Source organism: Ursus americanus, chromosome 6 (assembly GCF_024610735.1).
Source record: "Ursus americanus isolate L20-20 chromosome 6, mUrsAme1.1.p, whole genome shotgun sequence".
NCBI lineage: Eukaryota > Metazoa > Chordata > Mammalia > Carnivora > Ursidae > Ursus > Ursus americanus.
This window is the reverse complement of record NC_142132.1, coordinates 78,684,837-78,709,519: the sequence shown is the minus strand read 5'-3', so window position 1 is coordinate 78,709,519 and position 24,683 is coordinate 78,684,837. Positions and strand designations below refer to the sequence as shown.

The 24,683-nt window shown below is 35.6% G+C and overlaps 1 protein-coding gene across 2 annotated transcripts in view; it reads left to right on the top strand.

The window, feature by feature from the left end:
* Positions 1-24,683, top strand: part of ATAD1 (ATPase family AAA domain containing 1) — a 49,447-nt gene that overhangs the window by 19,536 nt on the left and 5,228 nt on the right. For both annotated transcript variants that reach the window (XM_045802378.2, XM_087863144.1), the window contains exons 4-8: positions 1,421-1,541; positions 6,237-6,437; positions 13,011-13,117; positions 18,433-18,522; positions 21,372-21,422. In XM_045802378.2, the coding sequence (XP_045658334.1) occupies positions 1,421-1,541; positions 6,237-6,437; positions 13,011-13,117; positions 18,433-18,522; positions 21,372-21,422 (570 nt within the window). The remainder of the gene's footprint in view (positions 1-1,420; positions 1,542-6,236; positions 6,438-13,010; positions 13,118-18,432; positions 18,523-21,371; positions 21,423-24,683) is intronic.

Sequence of the window (24,683 nt, the reverse complement as noted above, 5' to 3'; positions counted from 1 at the left end):
GCAGTCTGGAGCCTGCTGTGTTAACTTTTCTTGGCATACACTTGTTTAGATAAACTTGTAATTTAATTCACCTTTGTGGCATCTAAAAAGTCCTGCTTTAAGTTACGTGAATATTTGATTTGGAGTTTAAGTGTAGATTTTCATAATAAGGTATGGTAGACAACACAAGAGACTGAATTCCAGTTTTTCCATTCATGGCCTTAGCAAATTATTTCCTTTTTGAGTGTCAGTTCCCTCCTGCATAATCCAGGAGCCGTGTGATACCTACTCTACCTGCTTCAAAAGGATTATTTGAACATCAGATTAGTACAGTTTATAAACTCTAAAATCCTGTGTATTTTATAACAACAAGCATAAATGAATTTTGTACAACAGATACAAATAAATAGAATAAGTATGATATTCCTATCTCTAAATCTGGAAAATAAAAATCTGAAGTGTCTTTTAGCATCCTTGTTCTCAGAGAGATACACGTCCCCAGAAGTAATCCTCCATTTGAATTTGATTTATGAATTTTCAGTAGGACCTTCTTGGCCCTACCTGCGTTTACTTTTGAGTAAGACTGTACCAATAGACTGTCTCTTTTGTTACAGCTACAGTGGAAGTAGGAGGTGATTTTTTTCAGATTTGGCTATGGCTTTTCACCTCTTTTTTTTTTTTTTTTTTTTTTTTAAAGTTGTAGGGAAAGTTAATCACTTGTAAATATTGCTTCTGACTCACCCCATCTACAGCCCCTTTACTCTGTCAGGTTAGATTTAGGGTGATGTTTTATACTTAGGTCTTTTTCAGTTAGTTTAGTCTTCCCTCTACCCCTCACCCACAGATTTTTTAAGTTGAGTCGGAAGGCTTTAAAATACACATGCTGTGTTTATTTTGGAAGTATATATCCCCTATTTACTATTTATAGAGATGAAAGTTTTGGCACAGTTTTACTTTTGATAAATAAAATTCAAAAGTCCAGTTTTGTATGCCTTTGTTTCTAAAATCTATTCCTGTTATATTTGACAGTATCCTGAATGAATTAGGGGCACTGTCAGTAAGCTCTTCCCCATCAGCCAGTGCTGACTTAGCTGTCTAAGTTGTTTCTCAGTCTTCTTGGCGGAGTATCTCCTACTCATAAATGGAGTGAATTCAGTTTATTAGATCCCTGTAGAGTTCTGAGTGCTAGGCCTGGTTTTTGTTTGTTTGTTTGTTTGTTTGTTTTAATGGTAGATCGTAGACTATTAATTTCCTTTTTGTACTTTCGTAATTGTTTAGTAATTTCATTATTGCTGTGAAACATCTTTACTCACATTATATTTTAATCTTTTATTATTTATGTATAATTATCAGATTAGAGTTTGCCATTTTGGGGGGATCTTTTTTACTTCATTGGGTATACATAAGTTGTAAAATCCATGTCGATCTTACCTTTTACCAGGTTACTTGGAGTGATATAGCAGGTTTAGATGATGTCATTACGGATCTGAAAGACACCGTCATTTTACCCATCAAAAAGAAGCATTTGTTTGAAAATTCCAGGCTTCTGCAGCCTCCAAAGGGTATAGTACAAGTTTATATTTGCTAAAGTATTAAGAATGTAGGAAACATTGACACTTTCTGCCATTATAGAACTGGTATTTTTGAGGGTAGGTTTTCAAGAGAAAACAGATCTAGTGTGCTGTTTTATAAATAGTGGTTTTAAAGTAATTGCTCATTCTTCAGCTTTCCAAATTTCAAAAAAATTTTTTCCCTATAATAACATGTCAAAACAATCTCGTTATTTCAAACGCATTTTTACTACTTCCAAATAAATAAAAATTTGGGACATTGAGGTGAAAAATCCAAAGTCATGATATGGGTTCTTTTGTTTTCAGAGTAAGACTTCTTTTTGTTGTTTCACAGTTTAGTGATTTTTTTTTCCTCTTAGTAATATCTTAACTATTTTTGGAGTGCAGTGATGTTTTAGAGGAAATACTGAAGTACAGATGAACTAGAAATTAAGTACTACTATTTTTAAGGGAAACTTCTTTATTCCTGGTTAGTTATCACTTTGAAAGCCCTGGAACTCAAGAATTAGAAATGCTTATTAAAAAAAAAAAAAAGTAAAAGGAAATGTTTATAACTCCATCTTTAAATGTAATACTTCTATTCTCATCCATTCCAGTATTAATCATGTTCAGGTGTTGTTCAAGGTGATTCAGATGGAGCCTAAGTGATAATTGGCAGTGAGATGAACAGAGATGTGTTACCACAGCTTTCAGATACAGACGCTGCAGCAGAGCTGGATTTCCAGCTGCTCTTCATTGTATGCCCAACACTAGACAGGTTTGCTTTTCTGTTGCTAGTCAAGGATGAAATCAAATTATTAGACACATACATTTTTTTAAAAAATAGAATCTGTATAAATATCAAAATAGCGCTATGTGTAAGTTAGAGTTGCTTATAATCTTATAGTTATATCACAAAGTGCATTAAATTATATTTCAAAAGTAATGCAGCCGATATCTTAACATTTTCAGGAAGTAGATAATTTTTGCTTCTGGTAAATAGAGGATTACGACAGTTATCACCAAAAATGACATGTTCTTTTCATTAACTAAAACAACAAAACTGATTTTATATGGTTTTTCCTTTTATTTTCTAAAACAACAAAGCTGCTGCCTCTTTCCCCCCCTAACAAGAAGCATTTAGTTTATTATGTTTTTATAAGTTTTTCCCCCCAAAGAAAATTCAAATGATTTATCTGAGCCCAGATCAAAAGAGTAAAGTAAAAGTTGGGTTATTCAGTTACGTTCTTTACTACCCTCTTCCACGTCATTGGTAGTCTGAACAAGAAAGAACCTTTATGATTTTTCATGTCTCAGTTTCACAAAGTTAGTGAATTTAGAAGAGTGAGTTGTGTTTTACATGCTATTAGAGAAAGTTCCTTTCCTCATCAGCGAGCTCTTAGCCCAGGTAATTGGGTGGCTTTACCAGCTGGACTTGGCCCCAGTTATTCTTTTATGTAGATACTCAATTATGATGGGATGCTTCAAAGTTATGTGTAAATCTCTTGCTTATTTGAAAGCATTATCCAAAACTAGAGGTGGTTTCTATGTGTATTTCAAATTTTTGTAAGTTACACAAGTATCTCTTGATTATGTAATCTAAAGTTATACTCTTTGAGCCTTTCAGCCTTGAATTTTTGGAAAGTTTTTTATCAGGAACAAAAGTTTGACAGACCATTGACTTTTTGACACTGAACATAAATTGGGTATGAGTGTACAAAAGCAGAGCCTAAAATCTGTTGCATACCGTAGTTTGTTCCATTCTTGAACTGGAAATAGGTTACCTAGTCTAGAGTCATTGCTCTATTGCCAATTTTGTTATCCCTAGACAGTTCATTGCTGTCTAAGCCAAAAGTTGTCACTGCCTCACAGACCATACAAGGATAATTTGAGAGTGACTTGTAATATACTAGCACATGAAATCATACAATTACATAAAGGTATAAAGTTGCACCTGTCAGGCCAATAAATGGTTACAAGAACATGTTGTAAAACATTAATGGTTGTATTAAAAAAGTAACCCTTTATTATTCCAAAATCTACAATTAAAATTCCATCTGAATACTTATAGTTCTTTCTACAAACTCTAACTTCGGTGATCATTATTTTGGCACAAAAGTTTTATGTTTGTGAATTTTACCATGTTCCATGTTCAGTGCATTGTGAAAATGTAAGTAACTTAGGAAAAATATATTTTGAAAAGCGAATTTTTCTGAGGCTGTAAAAGCCTCCTTCCCTCCCCCCCCCAAGTACTTTGTATTTAAATAGATTTAGTTTTTATAGATACTTATGTATCTGTATCTATATGTATCTGTCCACCTTTTGGACAAATTTTTTTATTAAAACTTGAAAGTCAATAGACTAGCTCAAAGAAAAAAGTTGGTTACTAATAAGGTATTTGTCACTCATGAGGATTATTTCAAATTTGGATTTTTTGTCCCAATTTTCTTTTCTTCCTCATCCTAAATCTTTTATTTGTGTGCAGTATTTATGAAGTAAATCCCTCACCAAAACACCCATATTAAAGAGGGGTTGAGCTTTTTAGCCTCTACTAAGCACAAAGTAATAGCACAGTTTTTTGTTTTGTTGAAAATGGTTGTAAAAGTATCAAACTGAGCTCAAAAAAACTAGTTAAAAGGTTGCAAAACTAATAATTGAAGCCGAATGCCTCACATTCATTTGCGGGACCATTCATGTATCGCTCTTCATAAACATGAACATGGTGGAGGGCATTCAACAAAAATATAGAAGAGGTGCCACTTTCAAATACTATTGCTGCTAGATTCATTAATAACATGCCAGGTGAAACAACATGAATCTTGGTAAAGCAGCATGCATACTGAAATGGGGATAAAGCAGTTGAATGGATAATTATAAAGCGAACACATAACTACCACCCAGGTCAGAAAGTGACCAGTGACTGCTCCGCACATGCTACTCATCTGTCACATCTCTGTCCTCCAGCAGATTATGAAATCCCAAAGCTTTCATTGCATGTTAAATCTTCAGATATTAGTTAAAAAAAACAACTACTTAATAACACTAATTATAATCCTTGAAGAGCAATAGTAGGAAAAACTTAATCCTGCAGAAGTGCCAAAACTATACTATTAGGAATAAAATATTCAGAGTGATAAAGGAATACTTTGAAACAAAGAGGACATTCTAAGAATACTTGCCTGAGTTTTTAAAGTGATGGTGTAGCTGCAAAATCAGTAAGATACGAGGATTTTTGCATCAATAGATTGTTCAAAAAACCAGTAATATCTATATAAAAGTTTGCTTGTAGATCTGCATTCCATACTAAATTATACAGTCAAAATAACAAATGTAATAATAATTCCAAGCTTCTGCAGTCATCCCATATGTTTTCAGATTGATTTGAAACAAATGAAATTAGGCAACTATTCTGTGCCATCCAAAAGAACAGTGTCAGCATAGAGGGTTCATATTATAACTGACTTAACTAAATTTTTTATACCTAAATGAACTTAATTAAAAATTGCAAAGGGCTGCATGGAAATATTAATATGTACTGGCAAAACTTACTGATTTAAATTTTAAAATAGCTTCAGAAAAGTTTAGTTTAAGATGATTAAACTTGGCTTAGTTGAATCTTAAAGAATTATTAAGACCACCAGAAAAATCTGTGTGTGCCAGAGGAAAAGCTTGAACGTTATTTTGAAGAGCTTGTTGTGAAAAAATTTGTTGGTTTTATGGAATCAAGCTCAAGTTTTGCATTAAAAAAAAAAAAAAAGAAAATTTGGGTGGGGTGGGATTTTAATACAAAATATTTACTTTTCTTATATTTTGTATTTTATTTTTAATAAAATAAAATTTTGGAACTCTCCAAAGCCTCTTCATTTTACCCCAACCATGCCACCTGCTAATATAGTCTTTTTAAGTGCAATTACATGAGAAAAGTAGAGAAGCTCTGAATTAAGCAGATACTTAAGTCTATAGATACAATTTTTGTCAGACTTGTCTATGGTCATGATTTCAGTATTAACTTAACAAAAATATTTCCTCATTTTAGTTGAAAAACAGTTGGTGATGATTCCCAAAAGGCTTAAGACTTCAACCAGTTTAGATCTCTCATATTAAAAGAATTACTTTAAATTGGAAGCAGCAAACTGCTGTCAGTGGAGACTTTAGGTTAATAATAGTTTTATCCCTTGGAAATTAAAACAGAAGTCACTGGCAGCTTTTGTTTCTTTTAAGAGGAGATCTTTGCCTGTGTGGGAAAAGGCTTATCATGCCCTTTTGACTAAAACTGAAGTTTGCTGAGTAACAGCAAAATAGTGTTTGCTACAGTCTGTTTTGAAGAAGTTCTCAGTTTTCTCTGAGCTGTTGTTAATGCACTGTCGTGCTCTGTTAGCTTGTGAAGGTGGGTGGTGGTAGACGATTTTGTCAACCTTTGATCAAGGGGCGTGAATTTCGATGTCAAGGCGATTGTCTTTAGTACCCTGAACTAGACCTTTCCATGAAGGGAGGAGGCACAAGCGTGCTATAATTATAATCCCAAATATGTGTCATCACTGACACTGAACTTATAGAAGGTAGCACCTTCCTTTTCAAAAAAGATTAACAATAACAAGTGAATGTTGGGGAAAATTTTAGTGCAGGCATCGTTAATATTATCACATAAACTAAAGCAAATATCTTGTTCTCTTAAAAGAAATAATAAAATCACATGTTTGTTTCCAGGTGTTCTTCTCTATGGGCCTCCAGGCTGTGGTAAAACGTTGATTGCCAAGGCTACTGCCAAAGAAGCAGGCTGTCGATTTATTAACCTTCAGCCTTCAACGCTGACCGATAAGTGGTATGGAGAATCTCAGAAACTGGCTGCTGCTGTCTTCTCCCTTGCCATAAAGCTACAGCCTTCCATCATTTTTATAGATGAAATCGGTATGCGACTTTGCTGTGTGAGCATTTTAAAGCACCATTCTTAAGGGTGTTATTTAGGTGACCAGATTCAGTTTTTAACATTTATTAGGTCAAATTAAGAAAGCAAAAGAGGTAGTCAGCATCCATATATGCTCCGTATAATTTTCCATATTACAAAATGAACCATAATCTGTTCATTACCCTACTTGATAGTAATTCTGTCTCTCCCTATTACAGGCAGCATGCAGCGATAACACCTACCTGTTTCCTTACGCGTGTCTGTTTGTCCAGGGTAGATGCCTGGAAGTTGAGCCATTAGGTTGTGTGATGGGTCTGTCTTCCACCTCACCAGGATTACCAGTTCTTCAAAGTGCTTATGCCTGTTTTCACTCTCACCATTATATAGTTTCTCTGCATACTCCCTAGAATTTATTTTTTCAGGCATTATTGTTGATTTTTTTGTCACTTTAAAGAACATGAATTATCTCATCATTGTTTTGTGTTTCCCTGCGTTGCTGGTAAATACTGGCATCTTTGAAATGTTGACTAGTCATTTGGGTTTCCTTGCTTTTAAATTGCTAGTTTTTCTTTGGGTTTATTTGCATTCTCTTGGTAATTCTTTGTTGATGTTTATTATGATTGCAAATATTTTCTAGACTGGCTTGTGTTTTCACTTTATGATAGTTTCTTTTACAGGGATTTAAATTCAGTTGTATTTATCCATCTTTTTTCCTTACAACTTATACTTTTTGTGTCTGCCTTAAAAATCCATTCACTATCACCATAAGTATTCCTTTTTTAAAAATACACAGTGTGAGTAGGAATCTAATTTCATTCTTTTCCATATGGATAGCCCCCTTATAAAATAGATCATCTTTCCCTGTATGTCATGACTTTTGTATTAGTGCACTTTTTCTGTATTTTATGGATCACATCAGTATTTTTGTTCTGTTCCTATATGGTGAGTCCTAGTAAAGCTATAGTAATTAAAACTGGAGCTTTGAATTAATTATACTATTATATGTAATATTATAGGCTATATAGAAATCTAGAGAGAAAAATGGGTGCAGGTGTATAGTACTTTGGTTACTTGTTTGCCTTGTATGTTCTCCCATCAGTTTATTACAACAGTTTTGGAGTTTGGGTGTGAATTTTGCACAAAAGCGCAGATAGCTAGATTTTTAAAAATTTTATTCTAAGATGCTTTAAATAGTTTTAAATAGGAGGTGTGGTCAGTTTGCCTTTATTTTGATAGCTGATATAGATTTATTTCTGTTTTATCACTATGTGCTTTTTATTTACCAATCTGGTGGACTTTTTTTGTTTTTACTTTTATTTCCTTTTCCCTGCCAAAGTTTTTGAAGTTACATATTGTTTTTCTTCTGGTGAAACATTTAGCATACCTACTTGCCTTAAAAGTCTAGGCTAACCATTTCTGCCTTCCTTCCAAACAACACAGGGGACTTATGACTCTTAAACACTAATCAGTCCACGCACCTCTTGCGTGTTAAAATTTTCTCTTATTTTATATCCACATTGGTTATTTCTACGTGGTGGTACTTGTTTAGAGACCCACGTTTGCCAGTTTGTTTGCTCACTGTTGCTTTTTTTTTTTTTTTTTTTAAGATTTTATTTATTTATGTGACAGAGAGAGACAGTCTGCAAGAGAGGGAACACAAGCAGGGGGAGTGGGAGAGGAAGAAGCAGGCTCCTAGCAGAGAAGCCTGATGTGGGGCTCGATCCCAGAACGCTGGGATCACGCCCTGAGCAGAAGGCAGACACTTAACGACTGTGCCACCCAGGAATTTCCTTCTTACCAAAATCTGTCGAAGTTCTTTCAGCAGAGATCATGAATACAGTAAATTCTGTCTTTGGATGAAAACGTGTTAATTCTACCTTCACTCTTAAATGATAGAGTTATTTTTCTTTGGCATTTTGAAGCTACAAGTCCATTGTCTTCCAGTCATTGTTGCTGCTTTTGAGAATTCTGCTTATAGTCAGATATTTCTTTGTAAGTAATTTATCTTTTCTCTCTAGTGCTATTAGATTTTATCTTGTTCTCCTATTTGATGGTTTTGCAAGACTTCCATTTTGTAAAATATATATTTTATATATATTTTATACTTATTTATATATATATAATATATATGTATGTGCATATACCCACTTCACCTCTCTGTTTAATTTTGAGTCATTTCCACAGTTTTATCATCGAGTTCTCTACCATATTTCATCAGTTCTAAAATGTACCATGTTGTTATTTACATTTTAACCTTTCTGAAATTGGGATAGCATGTAATAATTGGCAGAGTCTTTTTTCTTCTTTTAGCATTATAATTTAATTGGCAACATTTAAAACTTTGTTGATACATAAAATAATGGTATGAGTAAAAATCAATCTTTGAGTAAGTTATAAAAAGTAATTCTTCACTTGGCTGTGTTTATGTCGCGACCACTGGGTTTGTATTCTGTTAAATTTGAACTTCAAAAGTTCTGTTTGATTCTTTTTCAAATTTATCTTTTTTCACTATAGTTTGCTCTTCTGTTTGAATTTCAGTCCCTCTTATGTCTCAGTTTTAACCATACTATTTTTATATAGTATATTTTGGATTGTTTTTTCTGTGATCTGAAATTCTGCTCCTTTGTATTGTCAACTCTTTTTGTACGAATTTGTTTCCTTGGGTCATTTCTGACATTAGATAGCGTACAGCTTGTTTTTATGTGAGAATTCTGCGTTGCCTGAGAACAATCGAGTAGTTTCCCTATCACAGAGCCTGTGGGGTCTGATCACTCACGACCAATTTTTATGATAATTTCTCAACTTGGATGTTCCCAGACTGAATGACAGTTCAAATCCAGACTTCATGCCTGAGAGAGATGCCCTGTGGTCTTGGTTTTTTTATTTTTCAGGGGAGACTTGTTTATTCCCAGAGCACGACAGACAGACTCTTTAACTCCCTGTAGTAGGAGCAGAATTTTTTTCTGTGAGCGTGCATCCTTTTGAGCATCATGGTACCAGCGTGGATATTAACCTCGGAGCAGAACCTTCCGATGCTCTGTACACATACCTGCTGTGTCCACAGACACACACGGCGGCATAATCACCTCACATTCTCACCACTTATTTCCTGCTTCCTCTTCTCCTGAACTCTGAGATTTTTTTTCCTTTCTTTCTTAACAATCTCAGATACTCATTAAGCTTTTTAAAAAAAAAAAATTACTGGACTTTGTTTTTTAGAAAAGTTTTATTTTTTAGATTGATTTATTTGAGAGAGCGCATGCAGGGGGAGGGGCAGAGGGGGAGAGAGAGAATCTCAAGCAGACTTTTGTAGCTTGGCAGAGCACGGAGCATGACACAGGGCTCAGTCTTACAACCCTGAGATCATGACCTGAGCCGAAACCAGGAGTCAGAGGCACAGCCAACAGAGCCACCCAGGTGCCCCTAGAACAGTTTTGATTTATAGAAAAATCGAGGGGCGCTTGGGTAGCGCAGTCGTTAGGCGTCTGCCTTTGGCTCAGGGCATGATCCCGGCGTTCCGGGATTGAGTCCCACATCGGGCTCCTCCACTGGGAGCCTGCTTCTTCCTCTCCCACTCCCCCTGCTTGTGTTCCCTCTCTCGCTGGCTGTCTATCTCTGTCAAACATATAAATTAAAAAAAAAAAGAAAAGCAAAATCGAGCAGAAAGTACAGAGAATTTCCATCTTCCCTCTCCCTGCGCACAGTTTCCCCTATTACCAATTGGCATTAGTGTGATACAACTGTTAGAATTTCTGAGCCAGTATTGATAACATTATTAGTAACTAAAGTCCATAGTTTATATTAAGGGTCGTTCTTTGTGTTTAAAGTTCTTCCTGTAAGCTTTGACACGTGCATAATGTCCTGTATCTACCCTTACAGAATCAGGCAGAGTAGCTTCACCACCCTGAAAATCCCTCGTGCTCCGCCTGCTCCTCCGAAACCCCCGAACTCCCAGCAGCCACTGATCTGTTTACTGCTGGCTTTTACAGAATATCATAATCGGAGTCCTATAAGATGGAGCCTTTTCAGACTGGCTTCTTCCACTTAGCAGTATGCTTTTAAGGTTTCTTCATGTCTTTGTAGCTTGGTGGCTCATTTCTTCTTATTGCTGAGTAACAGTCCATTGTATGGTTTTACCAGTTTGTTTTTGTTGGAGGACATCTTGTTTGCTTCCAGTTTGGGGCAGTGACGAGTAATGCTGCTAACAGCAGTGATTTGCAAGATTTTGTCTAGTAGATACACATTTTCAACTCAATTGGGTAAGTACCTAGGAGTGCATTTGCTTAGATTGTATGGTAAAACTATGCTTAGCTTTGTAAGAATCACCAAACTGCCTTCCAAAATGGCTATACAATTTTGCAGTCCACTCATTTATTTGAGAGGTCCTATTGCTCACTGCCCTTCATCACTTGATATTACCAGTTTTTTGGATTTTAGCTATCCTGTTAAGTGTGTTGTGGTATCTCGTTATAATTTAAAGTTGCAGTTTCCTAATGACATACAATGTTGAGCATCTTTTCATATGCTTAGCTGCTATCTGTGTATCTTCTGTGAAATGTGTGTTCAGGTCTTTTGCCCATTCTTTAACTGGGTGGTTTTCTTACTGTTGAATTTTAAGTGTTCTTTGTATATTTTGGATACCAGTTTTTTTTTTTTTTTATCAAATAGGTGTTTTGTAAATCTTTTTTCCCATTTTGTGGCTTATTTCTTCTCTTTTTTTTTTTTGGCTTATTTCTTCTCTTAACTGTCTTTCACAGGGTAGAATTTGTAATTCTTTTTCTTTTTTTTTTTTGGTTCTTTATTCAGAATTATTAATTTTAATAAAGTCTAACTTAACCATTTTTTTCATTAATCAGTTATACTTTTGGTGTTGTATGTAAAAACTCATCACCAAACCCAAGGTCACCTAGATTTTCTCTTGTATTATCTTCTAGAAGTTTCGTAGTTTTCTGTTTTACATTTAGATCTATAATCCATTTTGAGTTAATTTGTGTGAAAAAGTATAAGGTCTGTGTCTAGATAGATTTTTTTGTGCATGGATTTCGAGTTGTTCTAGCACCGTTTGTCAGGTATGTGTTAAGTTTAAAAAAACATATTTTTCTGACTTTTTTGTTACTATTTACATACATGTCTTTTTCCATCCTTTTCAGCATCTGAGCTCTTAGGTTCAAAGTGTGTCTTGTAAGCAGCAGACAGTTGGGTTTGTTTTTTTTTTAATCCAGTCTAATTTCTTAACCATGTATGTGGGTACTCTTAAGACCGTCTACATTTAATGTAATTACTGATACAGTTAGGTTAATATACCTATCCAGCATTTGAAGTTTTCATATTATTTTACGGAGCTGTCTTGCCAGAACCAACTTCTTTGTAATGAAGATAATTTAGGACTTATTAATAGCACAGTTACGGTGGTTAGGTAGGCGGTTGTACTTACACATATTATCTTTAAAAAGAAGCAATTTAAAAATGACAGCATTTTCTACATCCAGAGTAGATGGGTTAGTTTGATACATAGTCCAACAGTGGGACAGACTGTATAAAATTGGAACTACATATGAAAATCCAGGATATATATTTGCTGTCAGAAGACTCTGTCATCTCGTTGTATTGTGTTTTTGCCGCAATTACTTTAAAAAAAAAAAAATTTTTTTTTTTTTTTTTAAAGCTTGGGTGGACCTAGCACATTGCAGAGCATTTCTATGCTACTTAGACATATAGATCGACAGACTTCAGGTTGTAATTTCAGTGCTGAAATGTAAAGTGTACCCAGAAATGCCATTTATTTGAAGGGCTATAAGAAAGCATTTGTAATAGGATTATACTAGGCAATCCAGGATTTATTTTTACTGTCTTTTTCTCATTCTTAGGATGTACTGTCTTCCAGGTCCTTTTCATTCTAGAAGGAAAATGTTTTCCCCCTTTTTAAAAGCATTTCATGTTCTTTGTAGATAATTGGGAAGATAGAAAATAATTCAGGGGAAAATCCGAATTGTCCTTAAGTCTGTCGTTGAGAGATAACTAAAGCGATAAGCATTTTGGTGTAGTTTTTTAAAGGCTTTTTCACAATACATAATGTATACGCACATGCATGCTAGCATGTGTGTTTGAAACCATTTTCTGTCCTGCATTTCCCACTTAGTAGTGTTTTGACATTTTCCAGTGTCATTTTTCTTTATTTCCAGAAAAAGTGTGTGAGGAAAAAGAATGCAACTCCATAATTAAGAATACATAGGATGCAGATAACCTGGAAAGTTAGGGCCAAAGCACACGGACCTTCACTCCAAGACATCACTTGATCCTCTTCCAGCCTCTTAGTATCAGATCCTGTCCTTCTTTAAATATGTTGGCATGAACGTATTTTTAGGAAAGAAATGAAAATTGGGAGTTGATTGTGTTTTAATTTGCCCAGTTATTTGCCAGAATTGTTGTATCAGACTAAAGTGTGAGAAGGCGTAGTTGAACCCATTTTCTTGTACTCTTTCACAGAGTTGTTGGCTTTTGATTAAGGGTTTGAAGTTATAGGAAGAGTAAATAATTCAATATTAATTTTAAAGTTGAGGACTTTTTCCTTCTAGACTCCTTTCTGCGAAACCGTTCAAGTTCTGACCACGAAGCTACAGCCATGATGAAAGCTCAGTTTATGAGTCTGTGGGATGGATTGGACACTGATCACAGCTGCCAGGTATGTGAAAGAAATCTGCTGTGAGCTCGTTGCGGGGGGTAAGAGAAAATTCGCTGGGCTACTTCATAGGCTTTTTTAGAAAAGTTTTTTTTTTTAATAAATTTTTATACTTATTAAGTGATGGGGATCTGAAAAGAGTGGTTTGTGCACATTTTCATCCATTTTGAGGACTAAGTGCCTGAAACAAATACAACAGAGAAGAGAAAACCAGGGTGAGGCCTCTCCTTGGATTTTTTAGAATCCTCCTGCCAAGGGAAAGGAAATTAGTGGCTGCGAGTCCTGTATGCACGTTTCTTCAGACCCTTACTGTGAATCTTTACTCTCCATTCCTCTGTCAGTTACCTTCGTTTCATTTTGCTGTTTTCATTAGTTACTGGAACGTACACACTTTCCCACTTCCTGCCATATGCACCTTCCTCAGGATCCCAGTTTTATAAAAGACAGTGTTCTAGTCTGGGCCTGTCTGTTAACCCTGCAGGGCTGTGAGCCCTAGAACTAAGGTCCCTTGGTATGCCCCGAAGGGAACGCACCTGTATTGTTCAATTTGCTTCTTGGGGTTCCCATTTTCTCTTAGTTCTTTGCCTCTGAATGTTCCATATTTTCTTGCCAGAACAGTAATGTATTTTAAAAGAAAATTTTAAAAAAATTCACCTGGCTTATTTGTTTTTCTGCCATTATTACTGGAAATGGAAGTTCTAGAACTACTCTTCTTTTTCTGTTTTTAGTTTTTTTCATGAATCACCTATTTTATATCTCGTGGAAAAGTGTTAGAAAAGTTAATGATTTTTTTTGCTGTTTAACTTTAGTAGGTATTATCTATTTTGTAATCTGTTTTTGCCCTTTCATATTTAGAATCATATCTTCTATCACTTCTAAAAAATTCAACCATTATTTCTTAAATATTGTTCCCCCTCCATTCCCCATGTGATCTCCTTACGGAATGCCAATTGGATGTACCTTATTTATATTCCATGCGTTTTAACTTCTCTTTCATATTTTCTCTCTCTTTGTGCTATAGTCTGGGTAGTCTTTTACTTAATTTGCTAATTCTAGGTTCAGTTGTATCTCTTCTGCTATTTAATCTTTTTATTGAGCTTCTTATTTCACTTATTATGTTTTTCAGTTCTAGAAATTCTTTTAGATCCTTCTTGAAGTCTGCTAGATCAGTTTTGATGGGCTCTTGCCCATCAACTCATGTTTGCAACTGGATTAGAAAACTAAAGCCCTGGGGTGGCTGGGTAGCTCAGTCATTAAGCATCTGCCTTTGGCTCAGGGCGTGATCCCGGCGTTCTGGGATCGAGCCCCACATCAGGCTCCTCCACTGGGAGCCTGCTTCTTCCTCTCCCACTCCCCCTGCTTGTGTTCCCTCTCTCGCTGGCTGTCTCTGTGTCAAATAAATTAAAAAAAAAAAAAAAAAGAAAGAGAGAGGAGAAAGAAAGAAAAAGAAAGAAAGAAAGAAAGAAAGAAAGAAAAAGAAAGAAAGAAAGGGAAAGAAAAGAAAAAACTGAAGCCCTGGGATCAACTAGCTGTATGACCTTGGCCAAATAATACAGTCACTCTGTATCTGAAAGCAGGGAGAACTGTCTATAAAAAGAAGGGTAGGATCCACCTCAGAACTGTTGTCAGGTTTTAAGGAATCTGAGTAAAGTGCTTTTAACTTGCCTGGTATATATTTACTGCATAAGTATTTGCTTGTGATTTTTTTGATTCCTTCTTTATTCTTTTGAATATGTTAAAATACTAATTTTTTAGTTGTGTCCAGCAGTTCTAACCTATGACTGTACATCCGGTTCTGTCATTTGTTCTGAGTTTATGGTGGCTATTTCCTTGTGTGTTTTGTGATTTCATGGGAAAAACCATATTTGGTAGAACTTTGTGTCTGAATTTTTGGAAGCTGTGTTGAAGGTTTATGGCCCAAAAGACCCAAAGAGGATTTTGTATTTGTCTTCTGCCAGATTTTTTTCGATACCAATAGGTAGAGTGAGATCCGAGATCCATGTTAGCTGGCAAAGAACCATGAAATCTCAGAGTGTGTGTGTGTGTGTGTGTGTGTGTGTGTGTGTGTGTGTTTATATGTCTTTCCAAGAACCAAAGCTTGGACTACTGAATGTGTTTTCTAATATTTCACTTTTTTCAGGGCCTAGTACTTGATGAGTCCCAGCTTCATGTAGGGTGGTCTCTTATTGTTAAGCCTGTAAGGTGTCCAGTATACACCCCACTGTCTATGATCTGTACGTTTCCACATGGTATGTGGTCAGCTTTTCCCCTTGTTTACTTCCCTTGTACATAGACTTCACTTCTGGCTCAGCTCAGTTCCTTTACATTTTTGCAGATTTGTTGCTTAATTTGAGGTTTTTTTATACTATTATTTTTGTTTTATAGCAGGAGGGTTTAAGGATCTCCTAACTCCACCACATTACCATAAATCAAAAGTTAAAACATCCTCCTCAAGGAGAACATGAAGCCATGTGTCCTCCTCCTACATCCTCTTTGTGAAAATACAATTTAATTATGAGGGAAAGTTGCCTTTAGTGTTTGTTGGATGATAGAGAAGGAAGTACAACATAGATAAATTTAGGTGACATTAATAGGAATGATTTTTGTTAATAACTGGTGCTAATAAGGCTGTTCAATAGGAATAGTTTACAGGCTTCCAAAAACTGATTATCCTCCTAAGCAACAGTATTATAAGCACTTAGTTAGCCTGTGTAAGAGAAACTTGTTTCAGATTATATCGTAGCAGAGCGTAGTTTTAAAAGCCAAGGAAATAGCAGTGGTTGGATGAAGTACACTCCAGAGCCACGCAGCACGGCTCTGATGCGGTACAACTTAAAACAGCTGTTAGAACCATAATTAATTCTTCATTACACTGACAGTATGCACTGCTTTCATTGTGATAAATAAATATTTGTGGGAGCAAATAAAGATGTGGCTTTTTTATTAAACTCTAGTAACAATTTTTTTTACCTTTTCTGTGTGTTGAGGGGATTAAAATTGATATCGTTAACCTGAATATTAGGTTTAGACATATTCTTTCGTATAAACCAGTTAGCTTTTCTGTAAAATTGTCTGTTCTGTGACGATGGACCCAGCCCAGTACCCCTGCTTTCTCTTGTGTGTCTGATATGCCACAGTGGAAACAAAAATCGCTGAGTGGCCCAAGTCAGCCTGTCACCAGCTCTGGAAATCCAGGTTAACTGATGACACGTTCTGCATCTGCAGAGATGTGAAACAAAAGAAAGATTCTGAAAAGTCAACTAAAGCACTGGTTTTTCTGCTTAAATACTAAACAATGACTATTTCTTCCCTTTTTGAATTTTAGCGCATTTGCACTAGAGGTAATGTATTGTGTACAGTTTATCCATTTTTGCCTCTTACAATCTCTCCTTAAAACAGCTTTTTTAAGTGAGACAGGTAGTTTGAATCACTCTTGCTTTTTTATCATCATGAATATCTGGTATCATCCTGTATGTATTTGTTACAACATGCTGTGCTAGCTTTATTTAAATTCCTTGATCCTGATTTTTGGCATCCTGTCTCCCATACTGGCTTTTGTTTTAGGCTGTTTGTTTAACTACAGTGTTTCTCAAAATACAGCCCATTTTTCAGGTTTTTTCAAAGTACTGCCTCAGCCACTATGTCTTTTGTGATTCTCTGCCATCTGATATGGTCAGTCTTCCACAAGCTACCTTATCACTTTGAATCTCTTTTAACACTAATATATACTCTATCTCAAAATGTACTTATATTCATTCTTTATCTTATGCAGTTCCTTTGATCACTTTTAGGACTTTTTTGTTCTAGGGGTGCCTGGGCGGCTTAGTCAGTTAAGCGGCTGACTCTTGATCTCATCTCAGGTCTCGATCTCAGGATCGTTAGTTTAAGCCCGGCATTGGGGTTCATGCTGAGCGTGGATCCTACTTTAAAAAAAAATTTTTTTTTGTTTTACATTTCATAGAAATTTTACCATATTAATTTTATAGGGTTGTGGAAAGTCAGTAAATTTAAAAAATAAATAAAAGCATTAATATTTTTAAGACAGCTTTAATACAAAATTGCATTATATTGTGGAACTAACATTTCTCAAATTTATGTTTGTGTTTACATTTTTTCCCTCTAGGTGGCAACATCTCACAGTTAAATTGAAAATAATTTGGCTCTTGAATGTCATTAAATGTAAAGAGTAGAAGTAGAATATTAAGGTTTAATGGATCTTTCAGCATGTTCTGGAGTTAGATTATTTCAGAAAGCTAAAACCTCTTAGACTGAAATAAAATTATATTGAAGAAAAGTTTTCATTAGAATACCGGTAAATTTCATATTATGTAGCAGATATGGGCCATTATTGGGTTATACGGAAATACCAACAGTAATGGTAATATTGAAGCCTTTCAGAAATTGACTTGTTTTGGATATTTTGTCTTTTTGTGTTGATTTTTCATGTCTACATGTCTACATCCTTAATAAATAAAGTGATATAGACCCAGAGATTGGCAGGGTCACCAGCATTTTATTTTATTTTATTTTATTTTATTTTATTTTATTTATTTCTTTCTTTCTCTTTCTTTCTTCTTTTTTTTTTAAGCAGTCTACGCATCAGGTAGAGAACTCATGACCCCAAGATCAAGAGTCGCACTGTTCACTGACTGAGCCAGCCAGGCGCCACATTCTTTTTTCTTTTTTTAAATTCTACCCAGTATTTTGATGTTTGCTGTTTATGTTTAATGTTTGCTCTTATTCTGTTGCCCTTGTTGGAAGTTTGATTGCTTGAGGTTGTATTCTAGCACTGAGATGATGTCACCAGCACTGCTGGTAGTGCTGTAAAATGGTGATGTGACATCTAGAGGGAAAAGTACATGCTATCTCTTACTAGTGCTGGAATCCTCAGACTCGGGGGAAATGATTCCTTTATATGAGTATCAAAGGACTTGAAGTGTCCCCCATAGAGACTCCCAAGCTGTAGCATACATGGCTTTTAGTTATTCATCGTGTAGCCATAGAGCAATCATATATTGCAAAATACAACCTTTTTTACTTTAAATCTGTATAATTCTTCATTAACTGAACAGTATGTTATTTTAGTTATGGAAAGGCTGGTGAAATGCATCAGTCTTTCCAGTTTTGCTATGATTTGATCTATTTAGGTTTAACTTTGGTTTGTAGTTACAAATTTTTGAGTAATACTGGATTAAAATCATGTCTTATAGAAGACTTAAACACTCCTTAATTTTTGTATCTTCTAAGCCCTAGTAATAACATCCTAAAAGGAGCATTACTGGTAGATTTAATATCTTGTGTTTTCTTTATCTGCCCAGGTCATAGTAATGGGAGCTACTAACCGTCCTCAGGATCTTGACTCGGCCATCATGAGAAGAATGCCCACGAGATTTCATATCAACCAGCCTGTAAGTGGTTTTGATTGATGTTGTGCACAGTTAAATACTCAGCTTTTTATAGGAAGGGAAGGTTTTTTGTAATAGGACTTACTATTTATGATAGGCAGGAAAGGAACAGGGCAAGCATCCCTGTAGCTGTTTATTTGTCCTCTCCACTCTCCACTTGGTTTGCCTCCCTTCATACTTACCTGAGTGTTACTTGCTTCTCTTCAAAAGTATGTAATTACCCCAAGTTTGCTTAGCTGCTTGTGTGGTTTTCTTTAGAATGTAGCAAGCCATCTAGGAAGGTACGTAGAAAACCCGGACTATGGTTTTGGTTTGGCACAGGATGAAATTAGGAGTGCTGGCAGTAAAGAATCATTCCCTTCAGAAGGCTGACCGGAAGAACAACTGCGATTGATCTGATTAATTATTGGCAGTTGTAGTCAGTGCTTTCCTTTGATAGGATTAATGGGTAACCGTTCGCTAAGATATTACACTTAATGCAGATGTGAGGGCGGTCTTGAACCAGTGTTATCTCCTTTCTAGTACTTTTATTTTGTTAAGAGATACCCTCAAGTCAATGATTATAACTTACCATACGCTATAGTTTTTGCACAAAGTCCTCACATCTTGAATTTTCTGTGCCTTTAGATAGAAGAAGAAAACAGGGTTAGTAAGTGAATACGTGTGCCATACAATCAGCGTGCTATGTGTACAGCTGTGTAGAGGAACTCTCAGTGTCATGCCTTTCAAATATTGAAATTTTGAATTTTGAAATAAAAATATTGTAATACCGCTTACAGTCTCTGGGCTAAAAACAACTTGTCCCCTTGTATATTCTGCAGCTTGCCAGTTTGTGGCAGTAAACATGGTTTCCTAACATTGATGGTTGTGGCCTCTGTAAAATTGCTCTGATCTGTTATTTTCTGTGGCTACAGCCTCTGGCCCCTCTGAGGGTGTGCACAAAGTTAGTCACTCTTTTAGAAAATGAGATCAATGAAGAAATTTTTTAACTTGATGTAGGAGACTCTAAAGTTGAGTTTGACGAGCATTGAGCACTGTCCATGTGTCAGGCACCTGCCAGGCTCTGGTGAAGGAACGCAGCCCCTGTCCTCCACTCTGTGTCGCAGGAAAGGCAGCCACATAAATAAGTGACAGAAAAGGTACTTTACAAAAGTATGTTTAAAGAACTGTGAGAACCTGAAATGATGATGAAAACTAGTAATTCTGTCTGAGCAGTTAGTAAACTCTACAGAATCCAGCTGGGCCTTGAAGGATGGCAGGAATTTCATATGCAAGCGAGGCAGGGAAAGTCTTTCTACCAGGAAGAACAAAGGCCAGAAGGTATGGGAGCACGTGTTTAATGATGGCCTCTGGGGGTAGTTCACTTCTGGCGTCAGGAAAACAGGTGGAGGGAGGGCTGGAAAGGTACGCTGCTGCCAACTGTGGACGAACTTTGTATGCCTCGACCAAGAACTCCCCTTCTACTTTGTTAGCAAGACAGCAGGACATATTTTTAAAGAAAATTAATTTACCTCAGTGGTTCTGAAGACAAAGATTACATTGATAGGATCTCTGCTTGTAGTCCAGTAGAAAACAAAGGTTTTTGATGTACAGTAGAATGAACGTAGGACACAACAGCTTGGAAGGTAGCCTTTGCTAAAGTTCTAAGTTAAATCTATTATGTTAGTTATCAAAATGGGCTGTAACATTATTGGTCAAATTGGTTACATATTTGTGTGCTCTTAATGTAGAGACTGGGCTTTTGTAACCCCCTTTTCATTTCATTCTGTTCTTAGTGAATACACACTATACAGTAATTTTTTCTTATTTTGTAACTATGATGTCAAATTTTATGATTAACCTTACCTTAAAACTCTTCTCCAAATTAAATGATTGTTAACAAAAAGTAGTTATTGGTGATCACATAACAAATTTACCTTCACACTGAACACTCTTGAATTACAAAAACAACAGGGTTTAGTGTTGTTTCTGGTCATTTGATTTGATACTCATGATAACTAGCTCTTTTTTCAGTGGTTGTGGGAATAGGAATGAGTTCAGGCATGATAATTTATTAAAGCATTTATATTTACCATATATGTAAGGTTTTCCTTAAAAGCTTCTATTATCTGGTATAATACTATGAATCATCACTGGGCCGGGGGGATGCATATAAGCGTATAAACAAATGTACTGTCAGCACTAAACAAAAACTCTCTAATATAAATTAGCGAGTGTGGAAGTTACAGGTTGAAGTGGAGGAACTAAGGGGGTATTGTTGCCATCTCTTCCAATTAGCGGTAAAAATTTTACCGCAGCATTTTTAAGAAGTTTCCTGGGGGCGCCTGGGTAGCGCAGTCGTTAAAGCGTCTGCCTTCGGCTCAGGGCGTGATCCCAGCATACCGGGATCGAGTCCCACATCAGGCTCCTCCGCTATGAGCCTGCTTCTTCCTCTCCCACTCCCCCTGCTGTGTTCCCTTTCTCGCTGGCTGTCTCTGTGTCACATAAATAAATAAAATCTTAAAAAAAAAAAAAAAAGTTTCCTGAATAAAGAAAAGGGGATTTGCAGAGCCACAGGGGAAAGACATTGGTCATCCTAGGTATTCATTCACTCACTCAAGAAACATTTAAGGTTATGTTATTTCCCAGACATTGTGCTAATCACTGGGGATTCAGAATAAGAAGATGGGAATTCAGTAGGTTGACCACAGACAATGAGAGTCTAGAACCTAGATCTTGCTTTAGTCAGTGTTTTAGAGTTTCTGTCATTTCCTGTAGGTATTGTCAGATGGTTTAGAGAGGAAAGAAATAATAGAAAAACTAGTTGTTCCTTATTTTTTTTTAATGCTAACTAGAAATTATTCTGGTTTTAGGCGCTAAAACAAAGAGAAGCAATCCTGAAACTCATCTTGAAAAATGAAAATGTAAGTAGAAAATTACAGTTTTCCCTATCCTGTAAGTATGTTTATGTTCATAAAACTATTTTAGAGGGAAATGAAAAAGTAACCTGAGAATAAACAGCTTTGTACTTGACATAAATCACTGTAAAACTGTTGGCCGTTCCTGCAGCTCAGTAACCCGGGTGCATGTGAACTTAATACAGATGGTCTGCTTTTCTTAAAGCCCTGTGTTTTCATATCTACACATTAAAACCTTCTTTGGTGTTTCTAGACAGTTCTCCAGTTAAATAAGATACATTTACTTTTGTACAGCACTGTGTGTGTTTTTTTTCTCATGTATTTAATTGCAGTATTTTTTGAAGTTGGAATTTAGATTTAAGAAGGTATGATAATCAAAATCTTTAAGAACTTGTATATTTAAGGTCACATGCTTCAGAATTAAGTACATTAAATGGTATTCAGGGAGGAATCTCACTTCCTCTCCTGATTTCTTCTGTATCCTTTCAGATGGCATTGTCCATACCAGCAAATTAGGATATGTATTATTCCTCTTCCCTGTTCTACATAAACCATATTAATAAACTGCATACACTGTTCTATGCATTGCTTTTTCACTCATTTGAGATCTTTTCCATATTAGCATACAGTGTCTTTGTTCTTTCTCTCTCTCTCTGTTTTGGTTTTTTTGTTGTGTTTTTGTTTTGTTTTTGTTTCTGTTTTTGCATTGCATAGGATTCTACTATATGGATATACCATAATTTATTTAATCAGTGCCATATTGAAGAACATTCAGGTTGATTCCAGTCTTTTACTATCATAAAAATGCCTTGTACACATGTCCCTTCACACTTGTGCAGGAATATTAGTGGGGTGGATTTTCCAGAAGAGGAATTGCTAGATCAAAGGATATGATTTATAATTTTGGTAGCTGTTGCCAAATTATCTGTGCTAATGTACTCTCACACCAGCAATATTACAGTACCTCTTCCCCTGTAGTCTTGCAAAGAGTGCTGTTGAACTTGGTGCTGACATGAGAAAATGGTCTCTCGTTCTAGTTTTAGGGATGAAATGAGTATGTTTAGGAGCCACTTGGAAGTTTTTTCTGCGAAATACTTGGTTCATATGCTTTATCCATTTTTCTGTTGCAGTGTTCTTTTTCTTATCGATTTATAGGAACTTAATATATTAGGGAGATTTCTCTTCGTTTATAGGATTTGAAAATATTTTTTCCTGGTTTGTCTTTTTTAATTTACTGGGATTTCCCCCCTTTATGGTTTCTGAGTTTTGAGTAACATCGTATTCCTCACTATCCTAAACTTCATATCTTAAACTCATTATTTGAGGGGCGCCCGGCTGACTCATTCCATGGAGCATGTGGCTCGATCTTGGGGTCGTGAGTTCAAGCTCCACGTTGGGCATAGGGCTTACTTAAATTAATTAATTAAATAAACTCATTATTTGAACTTGCTATATCCAAACTAAAAAAATCAAATAGGTTCCCATAGTGAGGCATTCTTGTATTTCCGTGGTCTGCCTCCGGTCCTTGGGTCACTAATTCCGCTCCAGCTCTCCCCTACTTCCCCACCTCCCAGGTTTATTTTAGTTGTATCTCTAAAAGAAAGAATTCTTAACTTTTTTGACTTAACCTCATAAACTTTATTACACTCAGCAAAAAATTGACCATAACTACTTATTATCATTGAATACCTCATCTGTTCAGATTTCCTGTTATCTCCTAAATAGCTCATTTTTGGGTTTGGTTTTTTTTTTTTTTTTACCATGTATTTGTTTGACTCAAGATCCATGTAAAGTTCACGATTTGCTATTATTTGATAGTTTTTTAATCTTTTAATCTATATGCATCTCTCTCTCTCCTTTTTCTCTACCTTCTTTCAGTTTATTTGTTGAAACCATCAAGTTGGGTTTGTCCACATTTTTTTCATGGTCTTGGATTGTGCCCTCGTCCCCCACCCAAAGTGTGCTGGCTGTTTTTGCTGATTTTTCTGTGTGAGTTTTAGAATTAATTTGTCTTATTCAAGAAAAAACAAACATTAATGTTTTTAATGGATCATAATTCAAGAGAATTAAGATCTTTTTGATGTTTAATCTTTCTGTCCAAAAGCAAGTATGTCTTTTTGGTTCTTCCAGTCTTCTCCCACATCTTTCAGTAATGTCGTATTCATTTTTTTCTTTAAAACCAATCAAAGAAAACATATGTGCTATTTGTGAAAGTTTAAAGACCCTAGCAGATTACAGCAATTACTACTGTAGGGATAGTAGAGTCATTTAATAAAAAAGAGAAACACTGTGTGATCTTTTCTTAAAAACTACATGTCCATGAGATATTTTGTACGACTTCAGGGTAATTCCTAAAATTCTCCATGTGTTTTGGGTAAGGAACTCCTGTCCTATATGAGTGAAAAACCAACAAATTACATTTGCCTTTAGCTGAATATTCAGTAACTGCTTTCAAAAAGACATTGTGTAGTTGTAGTGCTGAAGACACTGAAATCATAAACCTTTCACAGAGATGGGTGTCAGTGAGCAGTTCAGGGAGATAATTCCACTAGTTCTTTTGAATTAGGATGGCTGTGGTGTGGCTTGAAATTTATTATGTATTAGAAGGTAATTGCTGACGATTTTGTAGAGACTTCAAGTTAATACAATTATTTAATTTTTAAAACTAACGAAGGATGGTACTGCTGGAAGTTAACGTGTGTGGTTTAATACAGATGATGTGGATGACTTACATACAGATGCCAAATATAAATGATACAGTTTAAGCTCTGTCTCATAAGATAGCCATGCTTTACACAGGCTGACGTTTTCACATTTAACTTAAGAAACTCCTCATTATTGCTAAACTTCTATTTCATATTCTGCTTTTTTTTAACAATACCATCTTTGGAAATTCTTTTAGAATTACATTTGTCATGGGGATAAGGAATTTTTAGGATTCTGTTTCTTAAAGCACAAAGAACTAGTCTCCAGTTTTATGATTCAGAATAATTCTGAATGCTTTCTCGATAACTGTCAGTGTGGGAACATTGTATTTCCCACTAGCTGGTATTTCTATGCTGAAGGCATAGCGTTACTTCACTAGAATCTGAAAGACATTATTGTAATTTTGTTAAAAGATGTCTCAAATGATACTCTTTTCTAGTCTTTCACATTTCTTTATTGGTAGTTCCTTAGCACAACTCTCTCATTTAAAACAGGGTAGTGATTTTGGCTTTAAGTTTAACGTAGAAGAAGAATTAGAACTAATAAAATGGATACCTTACA